The sequence below is a fragment of the Phycodurus eques genome, chromosome 7, assembly GCF_024500275.1.
Source record: "Phycodurus eques isolate BA_2022a chromosome 7, UOR_Pequ_1.1, whole genome shotgun sequence".
NCBI classification, from domain to species: Eukaryota; Metazoa; Chordata; class Actinopteri; order Syngnathiformes; family Syngnathidae; genus Phycodurus; species Phycodurus eques.
Genome location: NC_084531.1, coordinates 9,853,907 through 9,880,270, shown reverse-complemented (window position 1 = coordinate 9,880,270; position 26,364 = coordinate 9,853,907). Strand labels below are relative to the sequence as shown.

General features: G+C 41.7%; 1 protein-coding gene across 1 annotated transcript in view; it reads left to right on the top strand.

The window, feature by feature from the left end:
- The window catches only part of cbl (Cbl proto-oncogene, E3 ubiquitin protein ligase), a 55,354-nt gene that overhangs the window by 6,217 nt on the left and 22,773 nt on the right, over positions 1-26,364 (top strand). The window contains exon 2 of the mRNA XM_061681622.1: positions 1,985-2,232. Within this exon, the coding sequence (XP_061537606.1) occupies positions 1,985-2,232 (248 nt within the window). The remainder of the gene's footprint in view (positions 1-1,984; positions 2,233-26,364) is intronic.

Sequence of the window (26,364 nt, the reverse complement as noted above, 5' to 3'; positions counted from 1 at the left end):
GTAATGTTGGTTTGACCTGCCTGATTAGAATACATGACCTGACAAGATATTTTTTAAAGAAACTCAGTGTACAGTACACAAGTATATACATGTACAGTAAATGAACAAGTCATCTAAATAGACACATTGCTCCATCTTGTGATCGGATCGGTGATTTGTTTTCGTTTATTTTAAACTCGCTGATCGGTCCCAAAAATCCTCATTGTGTAAAGCCAAGTATTCGTATGCCTTGGCGGCAGCCGCCATGCTGGGTTGCTCGCGCCAAACCCAGAAATGCACTTCCAGCAGTGTGTGAAAACCTATGTTTATGAAGTCGTCCTCCACAAAATGGGCCTGAACACAGCAGTTCTGGTTCCTAAATGCTTAGGAATTAGTCCCAAAATAAATTTAAGCCATTTTAGTCCTAAACTCATCTTGAGTTTGGCAGGTGATGTAACACTTTGCACACGATGCAGCCCCGTTGTCACCAACCAGTTTTCCTGAGATGAGTGAGTGGCCATGTAACAACCACGAAGTAGCCAAGTACTTGAATAATTAGTAACTTTCTATGTCACAAACACACTGAAATCTGAGTGGGTCATTTGGCAAGCCTTATGCCAGTTATCAGACTCATTTTTACCTATGTTACGTATAAAATAGTTAACAGTAACAAGTTACTCATGTAGATATATATATTTTCTTTCCAGTGTTGACACGGCAGTGTTCCATTTGCTAGAGGCCACTCTACCACCATGCTTGCTAAAATGCCTTTGGTTTGAAAATGTCTGTAAAAGCATAATGGTTTTTTTGCTCTTCCCTTTGCTAGACAGATGGTATTCCAGGATCAGTCTAAAACGCTGCAGAAACACGGAAGCATGTTGTTGCTTGTTTAGAGCTGAGGACATAGAAAAGTGTTGCAAGGTTCAAGTGTCTTCAGGTTGGCTGGCAGTCTTCAACTGCCAGCCAACCCAACTGACAGAAGAGTCTCTGCTAGTAGGAAGGGCAAAGTGTATAAGACAGTGGTGAGGCCAGCCATGATGTACGGATTAGAGACAGTGGCACTGAAGAGCCAACAGGGAGCAGAACTGGAGGTGGTGGAAATTAGAGAGAAGAAGAATCACCTTTATTGCCATGAACATGCATGCATGCATGCACAGGAAATGTGTTCTCTGCATTTTACCCATCACAGTGAACATAAACACTTGCTAGTGGAACACACTGAAACAGGGGGCAGCTGAAGGCGCCCAGGAAGCAGTTTGGGGTATCAGTGTCTTGCTCAAGGACACCACAGCCTGGGGGATGTTGGCGGATGGTCCGGTCGGGGTCTTGAACCTACGTCCCCCGCGGTGGCAACCGATGATATTAACCATTGGGGCTACGGTTGCTCGCTTCTCTCTTGGAGTGACCAGGTTGGATAAAATCAGAGGGACAGCCAAGGTTCGATGTTTTGGAGACAAAGTTAGAGAGAGAGCAGACTTAGATGGTTTGGACACATCCAGAGGAGAGTGAGTATATTTGTAGAAGTGTGATGAGGATGTAGCTGCCAGGCACGAGAGCTAGAGGAAGACCAAAGAGAAGGTTGATAGATGTAGCGAGGGAAGACATGAGGGCAGTTGGTGTTAGAGAGGTGGATGCAGGAGATATGCTTACATGGAAAAGGATGACACGCTGTGACAACCCCATAATGGGACAAAGCAAAAGGGGGGGAAAAAAAATAATCATCTTGTATTTTGGAAACTTGCACCTCGAGCATCTCAAAGCTCTTATAGGCCATAGTAGTCTGTTACATTGCTCCATTCTGAATGTCCACCATTTTGCGCACTTCAAATAGTCTAGTTTTCTTTGTATGAAAACAATCTATATTATAGTATACAGCATTCTGTCTAACCGATATAAATAAAGCCTTGAAGTAAAATGCAGCATGAAAATTCCCTAATTATTTTCTTTTGTTCCCCCATTTTGTGTCTTCACACATCTTCCTGGCACGTTCTCTCCATCTCTGCAGGTGGTGCGTTTGTGCCAAAACCCCAAATTGGCCCTGAAGAACAGCCCCCCTTACATCCTGGACCTGTTGCCAGACACGTACCAGCACCTGCGCACAATTTTGTCTCGCTACGAGGGCAAAATGGAAACCCTGGGGGAGAACGAGTACTTCCGAGTCTTCATGGAGAACCTGACCAAGAAGACCAAGCAGACCATCAGTTTGTTCAAGGAGGGCAAGGAGCGCATGTATGAAGAGAACTCTCAACCCAGGTGAGCATGTGTTGTCCACCCCCTGTGTCAGCCAACAATAGACTTTTACTAATCGGAGGTGTGAAGCCTAGATGAAAACAACATTGATCATGAATAATTCTAACGAGGTTGGCACACAACATACAGTTTTTCCTTGCCTTCAGGGTGCTTTCAGAATGCATCAAAACAAGAGTTGAGTGCTGTTGTGGTTGGAGGGTGTCAGCATCTGTGGCCAGAACAGTCTCTCGTTTACAGATGCTGTCACTGTGCCTTGCAATCTCTACCATCTATCGTACATGCAAATGTCATGTTTCTCTTGGTGTAAGCCTTTGAGCGTCTGGTTTACTGTTGTGCACTGATGGGTGTAAGTGCAATTAGTATAGAATAAGCCTAATTCTCAAAAAAAAGGCCACGAGAAGTCTCTTAAGAGTCAGAATCAGTTAATAGTTGCTGCACTATTAATTAGGAATCTCTCAGAGGTGTTGACTAGATGAAGCACTCAAGTCCCTCCTTGTCTTGCTTTTATCACAAGTTTTTCTTTTGTTGTTGTGCTTTGTTCAGCTGCTGCTAAAGGCGAGGTGACTTTCCTAGGATTTTTTTATTAGAGGTTTTGTGCTGCCAAATAAATGTTTGTGTGTTCTGCTGTTATCGCTGCCTTCAGGAGCTTACATGTTGATTTAAGGTACAACGACATCAAGCAGATGGAAATTAGTTGACTGAAACCACCTTAGGGCAGCACCATAAATGTTAAGTTTGCTGTTGAATTTTTAACATGATATGAAATGTGGCTAAAACCAATTAGAAATCAGGGCCGGTTCTAGGAATGCACACTTGAGGGGGCAGCCAGAAACATTAAGGGAGCATCGTGTGACAGCATATTTTTATTTTATTTTACTATTTATTATAATTTTTTTATTAGGCCGCCAACTTAGCATTTGCTACACAGCATCTTTCACTACTTAACATCGTGTAAAACACTCTTAAGAACACACAGGTACTGGCCATTGTTAACAGGACACTTCTACATGTGTAATTTTTGTGTCTGTACGCACTTGTCATTAAAGCACACAGCTGAACAAACTTCTAATACACACACTCCACCAACTGCATCACTAGCTTCACTCCTCCAGCCACTGCGACGTTACCACCCATACACAAATTATGCGTACCCGGCCGCTTGAATAATAATCATACACAAATGAGCACAAAACTAGATCTTAAGGTACCCAAATTTAATAGATTAACCCTTTACAGGGGACTCATGAAAATACCTGCAAATTTTAAATTTGTATGACTTTTTTTTTTTCTTTGACTACAATTCTTGTCTCTCTGTGCATATACATGTTTAGTTGTGTGGGTGTGTGGTTTTCTAAGAGACAAAGACAAAGATGTACAAATACCCAGGCACACATTACATTGGATCAATAAGTACACTTTACTAAGCAAATCTTTGTATCGGGAAAATAAAAGGCATTCTATTATGCTCTTTTTTTGTTTGTTTTTATTCAAAGGCGGATTAAACATTTCCAGTCATTTTGAGTGCAAATGAGAAGCAACATTTCATCCATGTAGAAGTATTTACAGATGCACTAGCACTTGGATGCATTTTCGAGGTTCAGTAATGGTTGGTGAAAAGAAATGGAGGTGAGCAAGATGGTTTGGGGTGTTTACATGCTTAATCAGGGAATGTTACTGTTAATGTTAGAGTTCCTGGTCAGGGACTTAATTTTGGGTGGGGCTATAGCAAACTGATGAACTGTTGACTTTGGACTTTAAAACTTTCAGATATTTAAAAAAATAAAAAGCACTGGGGGGCTTCATTTTCATAATTTCACTACTTTGATTGTTTCTCAAAGTGGTATCAATGACTTGTGAGACAAAACAAATTATTTGGAAAAAAAAAACAAAAAAAATAACCCTAATACATCAAGTGTCCAAATTCAGTTCATTAAGAGTCTATTGTAGAAAAAGAGGAAAACGGATCAATTTGAAGACCGGTATAGAAATTCATTCTCTTCTGTTCTAATATATCAAAACGATGTTAAGCCTGTAACAGTCAAGAAGCAAATGGAGCAGTTCTGGTTGTCGCTCTTATTTTGAAACTCAAAATTGCACCACTAACTCAAACAATAACAATATTGCAATATTAATGCATGTTTAAGGCAATTAAATTATAAGGATGAACACATTTCCTTCAATAATAAATGGGTTGGTGGCCATTTCTAGTCTCACTGCAGACAGTAGATCAGGCAACCGGCACACACCACGAAGTGGAGGAGACTTGAGGAAGCATGCACGATTGCGCGGATTTGATGGGAGGGGGCACGGCTCCGTCAAACAAACAAACAAACAAACATGGTGCCCCCTCCAATCAAATCCAAGCAATCAGCGATTGTTTGAGGGAGCTGTGGCTCCTCTTGCCCCAGCACATAGCCCGCCACGTTATAAAACGTTTTATTCTTCTGATTCTGATAAAGCTATGTCTGTATCATCATACAGTATTTATCCAAAACTGTTCTTCAAGGCATGTACTTCTGCAAGGATTCGGCTGTGATGAACAGATTGTCATTCCTGATGATTAACGCTGAACTCTGAGTCATTCCTATTGAATGCACGGCATCTAAATTAGCAATTATGAAACCATGAGTTATTTGGATATTGAGAGCTTTGTGGATATGTAATTTTACCCTGCTACGCATTGTTCCAAAGACAAACGACAAGTAGGTGTCTGTTAGTCATAGCAAGCCAGTATTAAATGTTAGGGTTACACAAACACTAAACACATACAGTGAAGCTTTTGAAAAGATAGATTGTTTCTGATAAAGCTGTGTAATTGTTGTTTGTAGTGTGTTTTTTGTATAAAATGTCTGTAGTGGTAGGGTGATTACAACAAACGTTGAAGCTAAATCTCTGACTCGAAGCTTTGCAGTGATCTTTTTCCACATGGACTGTTTTAGCTCTCAGATTCAGACAGCACAACTCTGTGTACAAATAAGTTGTTGCAATTGTTTAGAGGCAGGAGAATGAGTGCATAAATGTCCAACGTTTGGGATCATTTCACATTTAAAAAGAGATGACAAAAACCAGTGTATCTACTGCAAAGCAGAACGAACGTACTACAACAGAATGTCTATGTTTGGCAACGCAAGGTATCGATGTTTGCCAATTTAATATAGCCTACCACCGCTAGTTAAAGTTATTTTAATGCCCCTACAAGTGGTCAAGGATAGACACACCCGCCGGAGCACTTTCAATCATTTTATTGAACAGAACTGTATCAAAATAAACGGATAATAAGCACATTCATACATGAGCTGCTACAGCCGTAGCTGATGCCAAGTCACTCAACACGCAGACTGGTTAACTGTTACCCAGTTAACAGCCAACTGTGAACTTAAGCTCATAACACCCAACTCTACACTCTCTTTCGCTGACTCCCTTATCACACGAAGCGGCATGGCTCAGGTGGTAGAGTGGTCGTCTCCCAATGCGATTGGCTGGCGACCAGTTCAGGGTGTACCCCAGCTCTCTCCCAAAGATAGCTGGGATAGGCTCCAGCACACCTGCGAACCTAGTAAGGATAAGCGGTACAGAAAATGGATGGATGGACAATGCAAAATATAATTTTATCCTATTAATCATCCATCCTTCCATTTTCTGTACCGCTTATCCTCACTAGGGTCATGGGCTATCCCAGCTATCTTCGGGCGAAAGGCGGGGTACACCCTGAACTGGTCACCACCCAATCGCAGCCTATTAATCAATTGGATAAAATAATGGATTTTAAAAATATTCGATAACTGCAGACCTAGGTGGTATCAATAAGGTAATTGGGTCGACTTTTCTGTATAAGCCACAGTCGCTTATATTGGGAGAATTGAGTGTTTGATATGGTGGATAATCACGATAAATCCTAGTACATTCATACAATGGAAAATACTGTACATAGAGATTTGACCTAAGGTAATGTTATGTTCTCCCTGCAGACCTACTTGGCCTTGAACAGGAATATGCTCAGCAATAGATATACAAATAGAAGTGCAAATTTGTCTAAAACTATATATACTTTATAGAAATAATTTCAATATTGAGTCAAGATAAGAGCCGCGAGGAGCAATTCCAAAGTTACCTAGTAAAGCTTAGAACGTGTCATCGCCAGTGTTGGGAAGATTACAAATGAAATTGGTTACAGTTACACGATACCCTGTTGAACATGTAATAGTAGTTTAACTATTTCAATTTCTTTCTCAATGTAATATAACTAATTACATTTGATTGAATTTTATTTTCTTAATTTTGAATGAATGCATCAAGAGGTCCCTTGTATGTTTCCTCTGAAAAAGGATTAAAAATCATGGAAAACTTTTCATATACTTAGACAAACTAATATATTGCATTACAAGCTGGTGCTTCAAGGTCATATTTGGAAAAGAATATGTGAAGTTTGAGACGACAGCAGAATGGCAAATGACCAGAGAGAGCCAATCACAAGAGTCTGGTTTAGGAGGAGGAAGTGAAATGAAAAAAAAAAAAAAAAAATTCAGCTGTTTTTCATGTAACTACAATTGTAATCATGGAAATTTCCAAAACCATCTGTATTTTTTATTACACATGTTCTCCCAGTAATGTAATGGTTACAAATACATAATTTTTGTCATTAAAATTATGCAATCTCGTTGCATTCAATTAGTTACGCCCCAACACTGGTCATCGCAGGCTTCTTTTGGCCTGTTCTTGAACTTTGAACGGGAAATAAATTACTACATACTATACAGCACATTGGCCTGAAATATGTAATGGCATTGTGTCCTCCTCCTGGATAATTAATGCTCTCTTAAGCCTTTGGAATAAAACTTTCCAATGCCAGCAGACAACCTTGGGGGTAGTTGTGCAACTTAAGATGCACAACTGCTTGGAGACCTTTCTGGTTTGACCTAAATGACAATTGTGACCTTTTAGTGGTTTTCTCCAAACTTGCAAGGCTATAATGCAAAGAAGGATGGCCTCTTCACACATTATGCCATGTGCTGTTTCTTCAAACAAAGGCTTCTTCTTTTTCTGGAAGATTTGCTAATAATGTTTTTGGTTTTTTTTTTAACTGGGGGAAAAAATACATCCATCCACCAACCATGTACCATATTAACACAAGTCAGGGAACTCTGCCTTGAGCTGTTTGAAAACTATGTTAAATTAAATATCATCAACTAATTGCAAAACGTGACTGCACCAAAATGAATGGAAAACTTAAGAACACTGTCAATGTTAACTCTCAGAGATCGCTATTGTCTGTGTGGAGAAGTCAGCAACGATAACCAAAGGCTGTCAGACCACTTGAGAATCCCATAGAATCAACCAGTGACACTGAGGCATACAAGCGACACATGGGTGCATGAAGCCGCATAACACATTTTATTAATTAATTATTAATCGTACAGACATTAAGGCGACTTCAGCTTTTATCCATGTTTACGTGGAGACAATCTACCATGATTAGATTGCTTTATGTCAACAGTAAAAGACTTTGGGCTAGCTCGAAACTCTTGAATGTGGCGTGGGTTGATAAGCACCTAGAGATTCAGACCACCCCCACATGCTCTCCTCTGTACAAGCCTCATGGAATGTTTATCTTTACACAAAGAAGTAAATACACTTAACACAGTGCTCTTTAAGCTAACATTTGCACATGCTAAATTGCAGTCTTGACTTATAACTTTGAAGGTGATTAAATGGGAGGTGTTGTACAGTACATTTAGCATGCAGACCTGCAAGGGAGGGGGAAAAAAAGTTCACTGTTTTGAGAGCCAAGATGAAAGTGAGTCTTATGACAATGAGCAATTTAATAATTAACGCGATGGCCCAGATTTGGCCCAGTAGTCTTTGCTCATCTATGCTCACTTCTTCTTGCAGTGCAAGACATAGACTGGCCTGAACGTCACCATAGGTCGGTTGAATAAACCACAGTTAATTGCTCACATTTCCTACCAAGTTTTCATGGTCCAACAAGAGAACCTCTCCCAAAAGCCCCCCCCCCCCCCCCCCCCCCCAAAAAAAAACAAAAAACATCCGAGCATGGTATAGCTACAGTGGGTACGGAAAGTTTTCAGGCCCCCTTAAATTTTTCATTCTTTGTTATATTGCAGCCATTTTTTAAAATAGTTTAAGTTCATTTTTTTCCTCAATGCACACACAGCACCCCATGTTGACAGAAAAAAAAACGTAATTGTTGAAATTTTTGCTGATTTATTAAAAATGGAAAAACTGAAATATCACACAGCCATAAGTATTCAGACACTCATATATTTAACTGATGCTGTCCATTTTTTCTGATCATCCTTAAAATGGTTCTACACCTTCATTGAAGTCCAGCGGTGTTTGGTTATACTGATTGGACTTGATTAGGACACCCACACCCCTGTCTATATAAGACCTTACAGCTCACAGTGCATGTCAGAGCAAATGAGAATCATGAAGTCAAAGGAACTGGAAGAAGAGCTCAGAGACAAAATTGTGGCAAGGCACAGATCTGGCCAAGGTTACAAAAAAAATTCTGCTGCACTTAAGGTTCCTAAGAGCACAATGGCCTCCATAATCCTGAAATGGAAGACGTTTGGGATGATCAGAACCCTTCCTAGAGCTGGCCATCCGGCCAAACTGAGCAATTCGGGGAGTAGAGCCTTGCTGAGAGAGGTAAAGAAGAACCCAAATATCACTGTGGCTGAGCTCCAGAGATACAGGAGGAGATGGGAGATGGGAGAAAGTTCTACAATGTCAATCATCACTGCAGCCCTCCACCAGTCTTGGCTTTATGGCAGAGTGGCCCAACGGAAGCCTCTCCTCAGTGCAATCAGAATCTGAATCAGAATCATCTTTATTTGCCAAGTATGTCCAAAAAACACACAAGGAATTTGTCTCCGGGAGTTGGAGCCGCTCTCGTACGACAACAGACAGTCAATTTACAGAGAACACTTTTGAGACAAAAAGACATTGACAAAAAAAAAAACAGCCACTGAGCAGTAAAGGGTTGCTAGTTATCTGGTAATGCCGGTACATTTCTTTTTGACAATTGTGCAAAAAGATGAGTCCTCTAGCACTTAGAGCAGTTCGAATGACTAATATTGCAATAGTCCGGTGCAATGATCATTGTGCAAAGGGCACCGAGACTTCAAGGAGTGTATGCGGTTTAAAGTGACGAATAGTGCGATAATCTGGGACAATGTTGATTGTGCAAACGTTGCAGAAACTCCTCAATCAGTGTGCAAATGGAGCAGATGCTACTCTGGCATGAGCGGCCAGTATTGGTCAACAACAGATATGCAAATAGTGCAGCGTAGCGAGACAACTACAGTGAGTGCACGAGTAATGTATAATTGGCCCCACAGAAATGTGACAACAAACTCAAGTCAAAAAATTGCCAGCATGTTGTAATGGAATTGTAGGTTAGGTGTTTAAGAAGTTTATTGCAAGAGGGAAGACGGTGAATTGAAGGTCTTGACGGTTGACACAAGGCAGCTGGACAACATGAGGGGCAGCTGTGGCGAAGGATGCCTTCTGAAGTCCACGATCATCTCTACAGTCTTGAGCGTGTTCAGCTCCAGGTTGTGTCAGCCTCACCACAGCTCCAGCCGCTCCACTTCCTGTCGATATCCAGACTCGTCACCGTCCTTGATGAGGGCGATGACAGTGGTGTCATCTGCAAACTTCAGGAGTTTGACTGTCTGGTGCGCTTAGGTGCAGTCGTTCGTGTGGAGAGAGAAGAGCAGCGGAGAGAGGACACAACCTTGGGGCGCCCCAGTGCTGATGCTGCGTGTGGATGAGGTGGCCTCCCCCAGGCTCACCTGCTGTGTCCTGCCTGTCAGAAAGCTGTAAATCCACTGGCAGATGGCAGGTGAGACGCTGAGCTGGAGAAGCTTGGATGAAACGAGTTCAGGGATGATGGTGTTGAACGCTGAGCTGAAGTCCATGAACAGGATTCTCGCGTAGGTCCCTGCACTGTCGAGGTGTTCTAGGATGAAGTGCTGTCCCATGTTGACTGCATCATCCGCAGACCTGTTCGCTCGGTAGGCAAACTGCAGGGGGTCCAGCAGGGGACCTGTGACGCTCTTGAGGTGGTCCAGCACGAGACGTTCAAAGGACTTCATAACCACAGATGTCAAGGCGACAGGCCTGTAGTCATTTAGACCCGAGATTGCAGGTTTCTTGGGGACTGGAATGATGGTGGAGCACTTCGCACAGTTCCAGAGATCTATTGAAGATCTGAGTGAAGACTGGCGCGAGCTGGTCCGCGCAGACTTTGAGGCAGGATGGGGACACATGGTCTGGGCCTGTCGCTTTGTTAATCTTTTGTTGTTTGAAGATGCGTCTCACATCCTGTTCTTGGATGGTGACACGCAGAAGTCAGAGGTGTGATTGTGTTCGGTGGTGTGGCCGGGTGGGTGTAGGGTGTGAAAGTCCATCATTCCATTTTCTGAGCCGCTTCTCCTCACTAGGGTCGCGGGCGTGCTGGAGCCTATCCCAGCTGTCATCGGGCAGGAGGCAGGGTACACCCTGAACTGGTTGCCAGCCAATCGCAGGGCACATAGAAACAAACAACCATTCGCACTCACAGTCATGCCTACGGGCAATTTAGAGTCTCCAATTAATGCATGTTTTTGGGATGTGGGAAGAAACCGGAGTGCCCGGAGAAAACCCACGCAGGCACGGCGAGAACATGCAAACTCCACACAGGCAGGGCCGAGGATTGAACCCTGGTCCTCAGAACTGTGTGGCTGACGCTCTAACCAGTCGCCCACCGTGCGAAAGTGTCCTTGTCAAATCTGCAGTAAAAGGAATTCAAGTTGTTGGCCCAGTTGTCTTTGCTCATCTATGCTCACTTCCTCTTCTTGCAGTGCAAGACATAGACTGGCATGAAAGTCACCAGAGGTCAGTTGAATAAACCACAGTTAATTGATCACATTTCCTACCGAGGCTTAGTGTGCTATTGTTCTCAGCTTGGGGGGATCGTCGCTTGTAATTAGTCAGCGATTGGAATGCATGCCAGACTGATTTAGCGTCGTTAGCGCTAAACTGTTTTCCCAACTTTGCTGCATAGTTCCTCTTTGCAATGTTAATTTCTTTAGACAACTGGTTTCAAGCTTAGCGAAGCTGCTTAAGTTTGGCAGTGAACCACAGCTTGTTGTTACTGAAAATGCGAAATGACTTTGTTGGTACACAAACCTCTTCACAGAAACTGATATAGGATGTGACAGTGTCTGTATATTCATCCAGTCTGCCAGCTGAATTTTCAAAGACACTCCAGTCTGTGCAGTCTAAACAGCTTTGAAGTTCCATCTTTGCTTCATTTTCACTATAGGCTTCGCGCATTTAAGTTCTTGCCTGTACGTCGGTATTAAGTGAATTAAGCAGTGATCAGACGAGCCCAGGGCTGCGTTTTTTTAGCGTAGTGTAGCAGTGGTCTAAAATGTTATTTTCCTTGGTAGGACAGTCGATGTGCTGCTTGTATTTAGGGAGTTCGTGGTTGAGTTTAGCTTTGTTAAAGTCCCCGAGAATAATGAGGGGTGAGTCCGGGTGGGTTTTTTTTCCATCTCGTTGACTTGTTCGGTAAGTGTTAGCAGTGCGGCGTTCGTGTTAGCTTGAGGCGGAATGTACGCACCAGCCAGAATGAATGAATGATGCTAACTCACGCGGCGAGTAGAATGGCTTACAGTTCAAAATGCGGGCTGCAGTGTGTGCTGAGCTCCGTGACGTCCGTACACCATTTTTCGTTGATCTAGAAGCATATCCCGCCCGCCGCCTTTTTTTTCCCCAGATGATTCCATGTCGCGGTCTGCTCGGTGAATATGGAAGCCGGGAAACATGACTGCGCCATTGGGTACAGCGTTGCAAAGCCAGGTCTCCGTAAAGTACATGGTGGCGGAACGACCAAAGTCTTTCCTGGTCTTTAACAGAAGATGAGCTCGTCCATTTTGTTGGGAAGGGAGCATACATTTGCGAGGTGGATCGACGGGAACGCCAATCTGAATCCTCTCTTGTGGAGTTTCACCTGGATGCCGGCTTGCTAAATACAGAGGAGGGAGTGGCTTCAGAACAACTCTGTGACTGTTTTTGAATGGCCCAGACCGAGCCCTGACTTAAACCCAATTGAGCATCTCTGGGAAGACCTGAAAATGCCTGCCCACCAAGGTTCACCATCCAACATGACAGAACTGGAGAGGATCTGCAAGGAGGAATGGCAGAGGATCCCCTAATCCAGGTGTGAAAAACTTGTTGCATCATTCCCAAAAAGACTCTTGGCTGTATTAGCTCAAAAGGGTGCTTCTACTAAATACTGAGCCAAGGGTCTGAATACTTATGGCTGTGTGATATTTCAGTTTTCCTTTTTTAATAAATCTGTAAAAATTTCAACAATTGTTTTTTTTTCTGTCAATATGGGGCTGTGTGTGTACATTGATGTGGAAAAAATGAACTTAAATGATTTAAGCAAATGGCTTCAATATAAAAAAAGTGACAATTTTAAGGGGTCTGAATACTTTCCGTACCCACTGTACAAAGTCGGCCACTAAATGAAAAGTGGAAAAGCTGTACTGACAAATAAATGCACTGCTGCAGCTTGCAGTTTGACATATAGGTATAGTATACGTTAAATATTATCCATCTCAGTCACTGAGTAGTTAAAAGACTGTAGAAGTCTGATCTATTGTACACAGAAAAGTCCCCTGATACAGCGCTGACCTCTCGGAGAGACTCTTTCATCTTGTTCCTGGGCTAAGCTTCAATCATATCCTGACCACCATCCATAGTCACAGTAAGTGTTGCGGTTGCAGGCAGAAGGATTTTGGAACTGTAGGATGGCCTACACTGTACAGACATTAATGTACCTTTTGGTTGACAAATGCATTTTGTGCTTTTTAATTCAGGACATTGTTTTTAAGGCAATGTAAAGTAAAAGTTGAACTAAAAATAAGATGTCAATAATTCTAATCTTAATTTTCAGTATTGTCTTTGTATTTTGTTGTTATACTTCGATTTTTAAATCGGATGAAGTAAGCCAGCCTGGAGTGCAACTTAATTAGTTTAGATTAATATTTGGTATTATATATATATATATATATATATATATATATATATATATATATATATATATGGTAAACCCCTGCATATTTACAGTTTGGCATTTGCAAATTCCCATTTGTCTTATTTTTGGGGGGGAGGGACTATCCTAAACTATTCTCTGAAAATCTCAGCTGCTCGCCGTTTTTGTGCTGAGGCCAAAGCAATTAAAGTATTACGTTGGTGCCATGTCATGGTATCTTGGTCGTGTTATTAGGTTAAATTTATTGATAGTGTTTTTTCACCTGTTTTGCTAGTGGTCCTTGAATGCACAGTCAAAAGTAAAATGAAAGGTTTTTCTTTCTCTCAGGAGCACCTAAGAAAGTCCCGTGTAGTCTACTTTGCTGTTACAATTTGCCTGTCTCCCCTTACATTTATTATTGTATGTTAATGCCAGAAGGTGGGTTTATTGATTTAATACCATTTGTCTAAATTGCTAGTGTGCATATTTATTTGTCCATGTGTGATGTTCATCAGTTGCGTGTCATTTAGGCATGTATGCTAGATAATACTCTTGATGAGCCTGAAGGTGGTTTGTATTGAATTCTGCTAATTTAAGAAATGAAGACAGTCGTTTATGTAATATGTGTTCATGATTGTGTACATGCTAGATGCATGGTGGTGTTGCTTTATGATCATCTGTTTTAAGTGCTTAGCCGCCATTTTTTGGAATCTATACGCAATTACAAATCCTTTTTTTGGTGGGGGGCTGTCACATAGTTGCAGACTTTCGCTATTCTAATTTAGGCAATTAAACCACTATGGGATTAAAGGACTTTGCTTCGCAAATATTTTGTCACTTTTAAGTGTTTGCTTTCACCAAGGTCTATGCTAAACTGCTTTTTCTAGTTGTGATTTCATCCACTTGAACAGGAGACCATGAGAAATAAATCTAATGGGATACATTGTGGTTATCTGCCTGTGAATGACGTCATTTGTCCAGATCATTTAATTATCAGGGCATTGAATTGATCACAACTGGACTGTTCTGGTTGTCGTAGAAAATGTTTTGCCTCTCATCTGAGCAGGCTTCATCAATTCCATCTACAAATGTGTCTCTCTAGTGTTTTACTGTATCAATGTCCCATCACCAATCCACAGGTCCTAGTAAAATAGTACACTACAGTAGGGCTGGGCAAAAAAGCAATCGCCGATCTGATCAATAACGTCATCGATCGGCTCCGCACAAGACACTTAACTCCGCGTTGCCGTTGCGTATGAATACAAAAGCTATTTTATTTTTAGCCTTGTTTTGTGGCGCACTACTGTAACTATCTGACGGCCAATAAAGTCTTTTTCAATCTTGCCGGTTAAAAAAAACACATCGGTGTGGGACTATTTTGACTATTTTATGGAACCACGTAAGTTATTTGCAGTCTGTGCACAACTGAAGTACGTTGTGGGGAACGTCATCTAAATGCTTCAACACAAATTTGATCGGGCACCTGAAGAATGTACACGAGGAGGAGCATGCCACGTTCAAGCAATGCAGCATGAAAAAAAAAAAAAAAAAAAAGGCAATCCAAATGGACGCAAACTCTGGACAACACCCGTCCATATAGCCAGGACAGTGAGAAGGTTAGAGTAATAAGCATGTCATTAACATTATTTATTTAAGTAATTTAATTGCAATAAAGTAATTTAATTACAGTAAGTTCACACCCATTCTTTCTGTCATGTTGTAATTTTGATCTGACCTAAATTTATGTCAGTGACCAATCCTTGAATGCCCCATAGAGGGCATCTGTGTTTTAACTTTTGTCTAAAATGCTAGAGAATAATTTTGAGCTGGGATGGGCTCCAGCACACCCGCGACCATAGTGAGGATAAGCGGTACAGAAAATGGATGGATGGATACAGTGCTCAGTATACAGTACACAAAAGTATATACAATAAATGAACAAGTCATGTAAATGGACACATTGGTCCATCTTGTTATCGTTTTTTTTTTTTTTTTTTTTTTTTTTTTTTTTTTTTTTTTTTTTTTTTTTTAAACTCGGTGATCGGGCCCCAAAAATCCTGATCGTGTAAAGCCTAATTAACACTTAATAAATCACAATGTCCCATCAGTGGTGAGCTATTTTTAGACTAGACCCGCGGGCTACTCGTGGTCCTTGGGGGCTACCAATATTGGTCATCCCTGCTCTTAAATCTTCTTTTCCTTTGGGCTTGTCCTGTTTGGGATCGCCACAGTTTGTCATCCTTTTCCATTTAAGCCTCTCCTGCATCCTGCTCTCGAACGCCGACTCCCCTCATGTCTTTCCTCACGACATCTATCAACCTCTTTGGTCTTCCTCTTGCTCTCTTGCCTGGCAACTCCATTCTCATCACCCTTCTACCAATATGCTCACTCTCTCTCCTCTGGATGTGTCCAAACCATCGAAGTCTGCTCTCTCGAACTTTGTCTCCAAAACATCGAAACCTCTGATGAGCTCTTTTCTAATCCTATCCAACCTGTTCACTTTATGAGAGAACCTCAACTAATTCATTTCTACCAAAGGGCTCGAGACTGCGACCAAATTGGTCGCATATGCGATCTTTTTTTCAGCTTCTGCGAGTTAAATTTTTTGTCTAGTCACACTTGCACGTTTTAATGGTTGAGGGGGAGAGAGAGAGAGAGAGAGAGAGAGTCGCGTCTCGTTGCTGTTATGAATTAAAAAGCAACCCGCTACAATATGATTGGCTGTCCACTGCGACATAATTAACTGCTTCTTACAGATGACGTATAATATTATCCACAGCATCGTTGCATACAAACAGCCCACATTTGCGCATCACAACAGGCTGTACGTCGTTGTGTCTGGCCAGTGGCCACCATGTAACTAATTGACGCTGGCCTGGCCGCTACTTATTCATTTTAGATGACGTGTGAGCTGTCCAGGGATCTGGACTGTTGGTGAGCAAGCTAGCTAGCCATCACTTACCTTGCAAAAGTCTGGTAAGCTGGTCAACTCCTCCCACCGCAAGTCACCCACAGCTTTTCTTTTTACACATATCATCAATGATGCTACATTTGTCACAGGAATAAAACCAGAAATTGTTTCCCAGAGTGACGTCACGTATGATTGTCTCAAAATTACGAGCATTTGTGTGCGTGTGCATGTTTGTGTGTTGGAGGGGGCTATACGCTAACTACAAATATTGCCTGCTTGTCTCTCGTTTTTATTTCTCTCAAATGCAGTCATGTGCAATGGTTAACTAGAAAATATATCGATCAATAGATCGATCATCTATCGATCAATCTATCCATCTATATCAATCAAGCTACCTATCCATCTATCGATCTATGTTTATAGCATAGACATATGAAGATATGTCCAAAGGTAAAACGCCCAGACTCTTTCTAAAGAGGACATCATGTTTGATAACTGAAGAAAATGGTGCATATTCAGAAAAAGGTGTCATTTGTTTCACTTTTGTCACCTGTTCTGTCCAGGCAAAATTAAACCAACTGACTTACCGGTAATGTTCATTAATTATTTCAGCTAAGTTAGATACAGTATTGTTGAACTATTTATTTGGGACTGTTTTATCACGTCAAATGGTTATGTGCATGTTTTCACTTCCTGTTTTAAGCATGTCACCTTTTATTTTGAAGGGTATGTACCGGAACTCAGCATTTTGGCACGAAAAGTAACTTCACACGACACCGGTTAATTTTGAAAATGAAAACAATGGAACCAAACACTGTAAAACGTTGATTCCTTTACCTACCCGCCGATGAGACACAAGGTTAGTGTTTGTGATAATGTGAGATGTTTTTGTGAGTTTTGTCCCAATTCATTTTGATATAAAGTTGCTAGTTTTAGCTCAACGTTACGGTTGTAATGCAACTGTTTATACAGTATATTTTTCCAGGATGTTAAAGTGATTTATGTTTTATTTTTCAGCTCTTACGTTTGTTTGAAGACTAAAATAAACGCTAAAAAAACACCCAGCGTTTAACTTATCTGCAGCAGTTGGCATCGACTTATTTGGTTTCACTCACTCAATTGATTTGACTGAAGTTCCGCGCGGTGTAGGCTGACGGTCGAAGCAGGAGTTCTACACATTGTGAAAGCCTCCTTTGCGCAATATAATCTTAATCCAAGTGTTGCACTGAGTTGACTGCTCATTTATTTTAACATAGTTAACACTTTTGGTCGCTGCTGCCATTGGGCCCAAGCGCGGCTTCGTGCACGTTCTCCTTTGTTGGTTTTCGCCACTTTCTTATTCGGGGGCATCGAAACTGGGAATCGAAATTTTTTTTATTTGAATGATTCCAGGAGAACCGGAATGTTAGTCCCGGTTCCACTCGGTTCTCGATTCTCGATGCCCAACCCTAACTGGTACTATTTTGTATGTACTGTTGCATGTTCAATAACTGAGCAAATGAAACGTTTTATTCCCCCTGATGACTGCGGCTATTGCTTCTTCGCCTTCATTGATTGGCGGTTGTAGAGTATTCTAGAGTGGACATGACTGACACAGGACTTGGAAGAGAAAATTATCATCCATGGATCACAATTGTTCAACTTTAGAACCAGGCTGCGAGTTTTGTTGTTTTAAAATGTTTAATACCAGTACAAATGTATGCGTCTGTGTGACCTAGCTGTTTCTTGTTTAATTGTTGCATAGAATTGTGTGTACCTAATCAGGACTGCAGTATCTGCAACTGTATCTTTTCGTCCAAAGAATTGTTGTGTAAAAATTCTGCCACAGTGTTTATTCTTGCCACCGCTGCATGCACATTTTTACATGAGTGTGTTGTTGTGGTTAATCTATCTGAAGAGACACAGGTCAAGAAGAAAAAAAGTGTTAGTCTGCCTATGCTTCCGTAGCAGTGAATCTTCGCACTGCTTTGTGTTTTTTTTTTTGGTTTTTTTTTGTGATTCCACCAGAAGGAGAGCTTGTTGTGCTTGGCCACGAATGGAAAACATAGTTCACACTTTATAGACTGGGGGTGATTCAGCTCATTTACATGTTTTTATATTCACATGCACAACTAGTAGAGAATCATGTTTTTTTTAAGGGCACTGAGTCATTTGTCCTACAATGAGACTGTTAACAGTCCACTTGCTTCTCTGGCTTGCAGTGTACAACCAGCTCCTGCTAATTATTCAAACTGAGCCAGATGAGCTCAAATATGCGCACATACTGTGTATAACTATTTATTGAGGGGATTAAACCAAACAGCACATATTTTCAAATCTTTGTCTTAAACCCAAAGTTTTAACTTTGTCTTAAACCCAAAGTTACAATACAATAAGAAGTTGTTCTGGAAAATTATAGCAAGCTCTTGGTTTCATTTGGATGCTTGTTTGTGGAGTTGTGTGGTTGGATCAGTACTAAAGTGCACTCTGTGTCTATTATGTGCCGTTTCCTGATGGAGATCTGGAGTGAAGCCAGTTCCGGAGATTTGTATTTGTAAAGTGATGAGTGCAGGATAACTAGGACACATTGCAAACACATGCTTCCACTGTGTTTCTCATGTACGGTCAGAATTTGTTTCAATTTGTATTTCAGTTTGATTAAACACTCTGGATGTTGTGGGGCTGTCCTGGTTACATCGCATGGACATCGGGGACAGTGCCTCGAGATTGGCAGAATGGGGTGGTGGTCCCCCTTTTTAAGAAGGGGAACCAGACGGTGTGTTCCAACTACAGAGGGATCACACTCCTCAGCCTCCCTCACGGGTGCTGGAGAGGAGGGTCCGACGGGAAGTCGAATTTCAGATTCAGGAGGAGCAGTGTGGTTTTCGTCCTGGCCGTGGAACAGTGGACCAGCTCTACACCCTCGGCAGGGTTGATATGGGCTGTTCAGTCCGGCAGTAAGTCGGATCCATTTTCGGTGAGGGTTGGACTCCGCCATGGCTTCCCTTTATCACCATTTCTGTTCATACGTTTTGTGGACAGAATTTCTAGGTGTAGCCGAGGCATAGAGGGAGTCCGGTTTGGTAGCCTCAGTATTGCATCTCTGCTTTTTGCAGACAATGTGGTTCTGCTGGCTTCATCAAGCCGTGATCTCCAACTCTCACTGGCGTGGTTTGCACCCGTGTGTGAAACTGTTGGGATGAAAATCAGCACCTCCAAATCTGAGACCATGGTCCTCAGTTGGAAAAGAGTGCCCTCTCCAGGTCGGGGCTGAGATCCTCCCCCAAGTGGAGGAGTTCAAGTATCTTGTTCACGAGTGAGGGAAGAATGGAGCGGGAGATCAATAGGCGGATCGGTGCAGTGTATGCAGTGATGCGGACTTTGTATCGGTCCGTTGTGGTGAAAAAGGAGCTAAGCCGAAAGGCGAGGCTGTCAATTTACCGGTTGATCGACGTTACTACCCTCACCTATATGCGCGCGCACACACACACACACACACAGACACACACTTTAGCAGCATTGAGGTTTTGTCATCTAATTTATCTCATTTGCCTTGGTTCTCTGACCTTGATTGTCGCACATCACCTGATCTTTGATATGTGCACATTCAATTAATACTTTTTATACTGCATATACCATAGTTTTCTTTAGCTTTTTATATTGACGTATTATTTGTGCTGTCTTTTGTAGCACCACGGGACCTTGCGTATCGTAATTTCAATCCTCTGTATGTGTTACGCATATTGAAGAATTGCCAATAAAATCACCTTGAAATATTGTAATATTGAAAGTATGTATATACATGCACTTTTTCAATACAGATCTGTGATCTTGTTTTCTTTTATATTCCATATGTACAAATAAACTACTATTGTACATATTTTTTATAACAATTTCCAAGAGGAAATAAATGTTTGTTTACATGCACTTTACCTTTTCCATGTTTCTACACAACTGCCATGTTTTTTACTTTTTTGATCGAATAAGTTACAAGCAAATTTGTATTAACAGACTAACAGACTCTGTCAAGTACAAAGGGTTGTTTAGAGTTCCAAATGGACACTATTTTCTGTCCGTTAAATCAAAGTCAGATAAATCAGGGTCTTTTAAATCGAGGTTCTACTGTGATACTGTATGTGAATGTAAACTTATGGAAGTACTGTAATGTAACATTGCTGTACCTTGTAACAGTACAGTGAAGAACCATAAACAATACATTCATTCATCCATTTTCCGTACCGCTTATCCTCACTAGGTTTGCGAGGATGCTGGAGCCTATCCCAGCTGACTCTGTGCAAGAGGCGGGGTACACCCTGAACTGGTCGCCAGCCAATCGCAGATATAAACAATATTTTAACATTGTTATCGACTGTTGTTTTGTCAGTGAAGTACAGAGTGAACACTTAATTTGAATAAACGTCCTCAGTTTTCAGTGTTTCCATGGAAGTGTTGATGATCTTGTTTTTGCAGAATACCACACTGAGACCAGATTTCCAAAGTTTGTGTTTTCTGGCTCCAAAATGCTTAAATTACTAAAACAATACCGTGTTCAGTGATAAATGGTCTTGGGTAAATGCCACCTGAAACTTCACCCCGTTAATGTGTTGGTGATGATAACTGTTGAGTTGTGCCTTATTACATATGATGGTCAATGTATTATGTAATGGTGATGGAAGACTGAGTTCAGCTCAGGATATGGCTGAATGTAAAATTCTCTTATGCCACAAAAATATATTACACTGGTGACTTGTGCCCAAAAGAATAATAAGTAGAGCTTTGTTCGAGGTATTGTTCAAGTCCAATTTGTCATTGTTTCAGTGATCTTGAGTAACTTAAAAATGTTACGCAAACAACATTTGATGTACCACTTCAAAGACTGGGTTCATGTTACCAATCTGAATTTCCCTCATAGATTCAAGGACCAAAGATAATTCAGCTGCAAGATGACATTTGGGCTACTTGTAAATCCAGACAGACGTTCATTCTGTAAGGGCTGACCTTTGCGCTGTATTAGCGCAGCACGGTTCTGGCTGACGAGCTGAACTACTTTATCACAGCCAGCAGGAAACAGGAAGGGAGCAGCCAGCTGCAGGGTCAGAGGTCAATCTATCACACTAGGGGGATAGCATGGTGGCGGGGGTTGACAACAACCTAGTGTTCAGAAAAATGCATCTGCTCTTTGCTGTGGTTGCCGCCAGGGAAAGATGAAATATGGCAATCAAATGTGGCTCTTTTGTGTGATGCTGCATTGTTCATGTTGGCACAGCAGCTTAGATAACAGCAACAGTTGTTTGGGGTAGTACAAACACTGACTACAGAGCTGCTATTGTATGATGGAGATGTCCGTGAGAGGTGCTATTTAGTTTATTTTTATTTTTTCTCTTTAAATAAGTGGGACACTCAAAAGACACTGCTTTTCAACACTGACATGGTTAATAGCAATCACCTTGGGTAATAACTTTATTTCTAAGCCAGACACTGACACCAAGCCCCTAGGCTTGTAGACTTAGACGTAAGTTGCTAATGAGCCTTAAAAAAACGATGACAGGCGTGTGGCCTCTGTTGCAATTTTAACAGCAAATGTACCCAAAGATGAATTGCACCCTGGTGATATGAACTATGGGGTTTTGGGTGTTTGTCCTTCGCCATCATCTGGAGTCCTCCATCCCCTTTAAATCATGGGAAATGGTTGACCAGTTTTCCATCCGTGGAAACATGGACAAATACCCTTGATAATATTCTTATGGCAATGTGTTGAGCCAGAATATCAGTCTGAAGCAAAACTTATCTAACCTACCTGACTCACCAGTTATCAAGTACCAAGTGTCTTAGTTTAACAGATGGCCGTCGTCCCTTCAGTCAGTTTTTAAGGGCCACCTTTATAGATATGCAATGTTGAAACTCAAGTTAGATGTGATCCAGCATTAGGTTACCAATTGTATTATGTTTTCATAACATGAGATGTATATGCACTGTATTTAGACACGACAATAGAGAGGGACTCATTTAGTGTTTGGTGCAATTCATGCCACACCAGCTCCAATATCAAGGCTTAAGTTCTTTAGTTAATTAGTCAAAGTGCCCATTTTTTCCCCAGATATGTACTCTGTGTAATATACAACGGTCCCTTGTAATTACCAAATTACCTTGCTGAACATGTTCTCCTTTTGCACCTTTATAATGTTGCCCTATACCCGAGACCTCAACATAGGCCAAAAATATTGTATTGAGCTTTGATTTTGTAACATTTCCCACTAATTCTGCTTAACAGCAAAAGATTCGAAATACAATTATACAGCATTATTAAGTCTACCTTACTGAAGGAATTAACCCTAACAGCAAGACCTGAGCAAGTTAATAAAAAGAAAGTATTACGTGTTCAAATATAGTTCTTCATTTCAGAATAATACTTTGGGGGCGGGGGAAACTGAGAAAATACAGATAATACTTGATGTTTTTATCATATGGGTAAAAGCAAAATCATGCATTGTAAAAATGCATTATACACGGGTAGAAGGGTTTTCTAGGATTTTGAGGTCAATTTTGGGAGTGCCTATTATACATGAGAAATGACGGTACTTTATTTTTTTCCTCAGATTTGCTTTACTTCTGATGCTATACAACCTTAGGTTTTGTTTTTTCCAGCAAGTGTTTTTGTGCCCTCTCTTGGAAACAAAAATGCCTCTTGAATCAAGACGGGTAGGTAAACAAGAACCTTAATAAACATTTTAATGTTCAACAATTTCACATATAATGAACCATCAAAGTACATATCTTGGCTGATCCATATATAGGTAAAGAGTCGCACCGACTCTAGCTCGCTCACGCTTTTCTCATGTGCATTTGTACAGGTGAGGCAAGGTAACCTCGGCCAAATATTTGTGGCTTGGATGCACATACCTTGTCATAAGTTGCCAACATGTTGATTAAACACTGCTTTTGCAATTTATGAATGGGCATCATGTCTTTGCCAATGTTCAGAGCACTTGACTCTGTGATTGCCTTACAATGGAAGGCCATGTTGCCTGTTTTTTAACGGCACTAGTCGCTTTTTTGAAAAATAGTACCTACAGGGGTCAGGAAAATCGCTAACTAGTAATGCATCGAAATAAAAATTATTGGCCGAAACGCTGAATTAAATTAATATGCCAATTATTATTAATAATAATGCATTTATGGCTATGACTTCAGTGTTGCCAACCTATGGAAATTCACTTAGAGAACAATTTCTTAGTGTCCATCGGCTTGTCCCGTTAGGGGTCGCCACAGCGTGTCATCCTTTTCCATGTAAGCCTGCATCCTCCTCTCTAACACCAGCTGCCCTCATGCCTTCCCTCACGACATCCATCAACCTTCTCTTTGGTCTTCCTCTAGCTCTCTTGCTTGGCAGCTCCATCCTCATCATCCTTCTACCAGTATACTCACTCTCTCTCCTCTGGATGTGTCCAAACCATCAAAGTCTGCTCCAAAACATTGAAGCGTGGCTGTCCCTCTGAACTCATTTCAAATTTTATCCAACCTGGTCACTCCTACCGCGAACCTCAACATCTTAATTTCCGCCACCGCCATCTCTGCTTCCTATTGTCTCTTCAGTGCCACTGTCTCTCATCCGTACATCATGGCTGGCCTCACCACTGTTTTATAAACTTTGCCCTTCGTCCTAGCAGAGACTCTTCTGTCACATAACGCACCTGACACCTTCCTCCACCCGTTCCAACCTGCTTGGACCTGTTTCTTCACTTCCTGACCACACTCTCCGTTGCTCTGGACTTGTTGTATCTAAAGTCATCCACCCTTGCTATCTCTTCTCCCTGTAGCCTCACTCTTCCTCCACCACCCCTCTCATTCATGCACATATATTCTGTCTTACTTCGGCTAATGTTCATTCCTCTCCTTTCCAGTGCATGCCTCCATCTTTCTAACTGTTCCTCCACCTCCTCCCTGCTTTCACTGCAGGTCACAATGTCATCTGCAAACATCATGGTCCACGGGGATTCCAATCTAACCTCATCTGTCAGCCTATCCATCACCACTGCAAACAGGAAGGGGCTCAGGGCAGATCCCTGATGCAGTCCCACCTCCACCTTAAATTCCTCTGTCACACCTAAAGCACACCTCACCACTGTTCCGTGGCCCTCGTACATGTCCTGTATTATTCTAACATATTTCTCTACCACTCCAGACTTCCACATGCAGTACCACAGTTCCTCTTTGGGTTGCTGCTGAAACGATGCAAATTTCCCCATTGTGGGACGAATAAAAGTTATCCTAGATAAAAAATATTTATTTTATTATTATACTTTTAAATTTATAGGTCCCTGTTCTCAAGTGACATACGTGGTGACGTACTAATTCATTTCTGGTTCCAGACGGCATCTTCCTGTCTAGCTGTGTATTATATTCCCTCCAGACACTTATTTGCCTGCTTATTTTGCTGTTCAATGTCGGTTCCTCGCCGCTATAATGCGGTTCCAGCCAGGCCTATGTGACAAATGCACAGGATGATCCAATCACTTATTTTGGTCTTTCTCTACTACATATCATGATAGGTTAGCTATTTGCATGGCTTCTCCGTCTTTCTCCAATTCATTAGTTATCGCGAAGGGAGGACAAGATAATGATACTTGTCAGAAGTGTATCTTATTTGCTGCCATGGAGGCGATGAATACTGACTTGTAATGTGACACCCGACGCGGACCAAATTTTCGCCTCAGCGGCTCCACATCGTGTTTAGCTAAAGTAGCTAGCCTAGCCAGCCGTAAACTCGTAAATAACTGGGACGCCGCTGGGGGCAGTTATTTGTTGCGTTATCACAACATTCTCTTTCAGCCGTCTTGTTTCAGTGACAAAGTTCTTTGGGCCAAAAACAGATAATGCACTTCTGGGACATTTTCGATGCATCCCTAAAATATACAGTAGCAACCAAATCTGCTAATTTGGCAACACTGACTCTGTTTTTGAAAAATAGCTCCTCTTTGTTCGCAGCTGTCATTAGTGTAAACAGTGCACAACAGCAGGGATGTGCTTTGAACTATGGAAAGCAATTACAAAAAAAAATCAGCCTGACGAATAAACGTCACTTAATCGATTAATTGCCAAAGTAATAACTCCAGGGCCAAAAAGTTTTCATTTGAAATATTAATAAAATATTTATTGTTTCAGCCTTTTTAGTTATACATTCACACTACAGTGTACCATTTAAAAGCCTCAAACAAATATTTCCGATTTGCTTGTGAATTAAAAATGCAATTTAATGGTTAGATGGGGGTTGACCAATTGACTCATGACATGCTAGTCAAGACACTCCCAGTGTGGAATAATTTATTCTGGACACATTTCACAATTTGGGTTACATATAGAAAGTGAAGTATGTGGAGACAGTTTTCACTTCCATCCATCCATCCATTTTCTGTACCGCTTATCCTCACTAGGGTCGCGGGCGTGCTGGAGCCTATCCGTTATCTTCGAGCGAGAAGCGGGGTACACCCTGAGCTGGTCACCAGCCAGTCGCAGGGCACATATAAACAAACAACCATTCACACTCGCATTCATACTTATTGGCAATTTAGAGTCTTCAATCAACCTACCAGGCATGTTTTTGGGATGTGGGAGGAAACCGGAGTACCTGGAGAAAACCCACGCAGGCACGGGGAGAACATGCAAACTCTGCACAGGCTGTGCTAACCAGTCGTCCACCGTGCCGCCCAGTCTTCACTTATAAAAGTGAAACGTGGTGATAGCTGGCAGGAGAATAGTATGTTAAGTCGCCCAGAAGCAATGCAGCACTGTGTAGCGGTGACAATGCAGAGGGGAGATACTCTGGAAGAACCACTTGAATATTTAATTTCCACTTTAATGATGCAGACAGTCCTCAAAGACCGGCAGTGATGTTACAAGCAGCTGTGGCTCAGTTGGTGGACCGGGTTGTCCAGTGACCGAAGGGTCTCCTGTCCGCATGTCAAAGTGTCCTTGGGCAAGACACTGAACCCTAATTTGCTTTGTCTTCCATGGCAGCAGACGCTCATTGGTGTATGAATGTGAGGTTTTGTAAAGCACTTTGGGCACTGTGGTGATGTAGATACTGTCTGCCTTTAAACTACACATCCAGCTACACCTTTTGCCTATTTCTTTCAATTGATCATCCCGACAAGCAGCACAGTTTGTTGAGTAGGTGTCGCCTTGCACTAAACTTCAC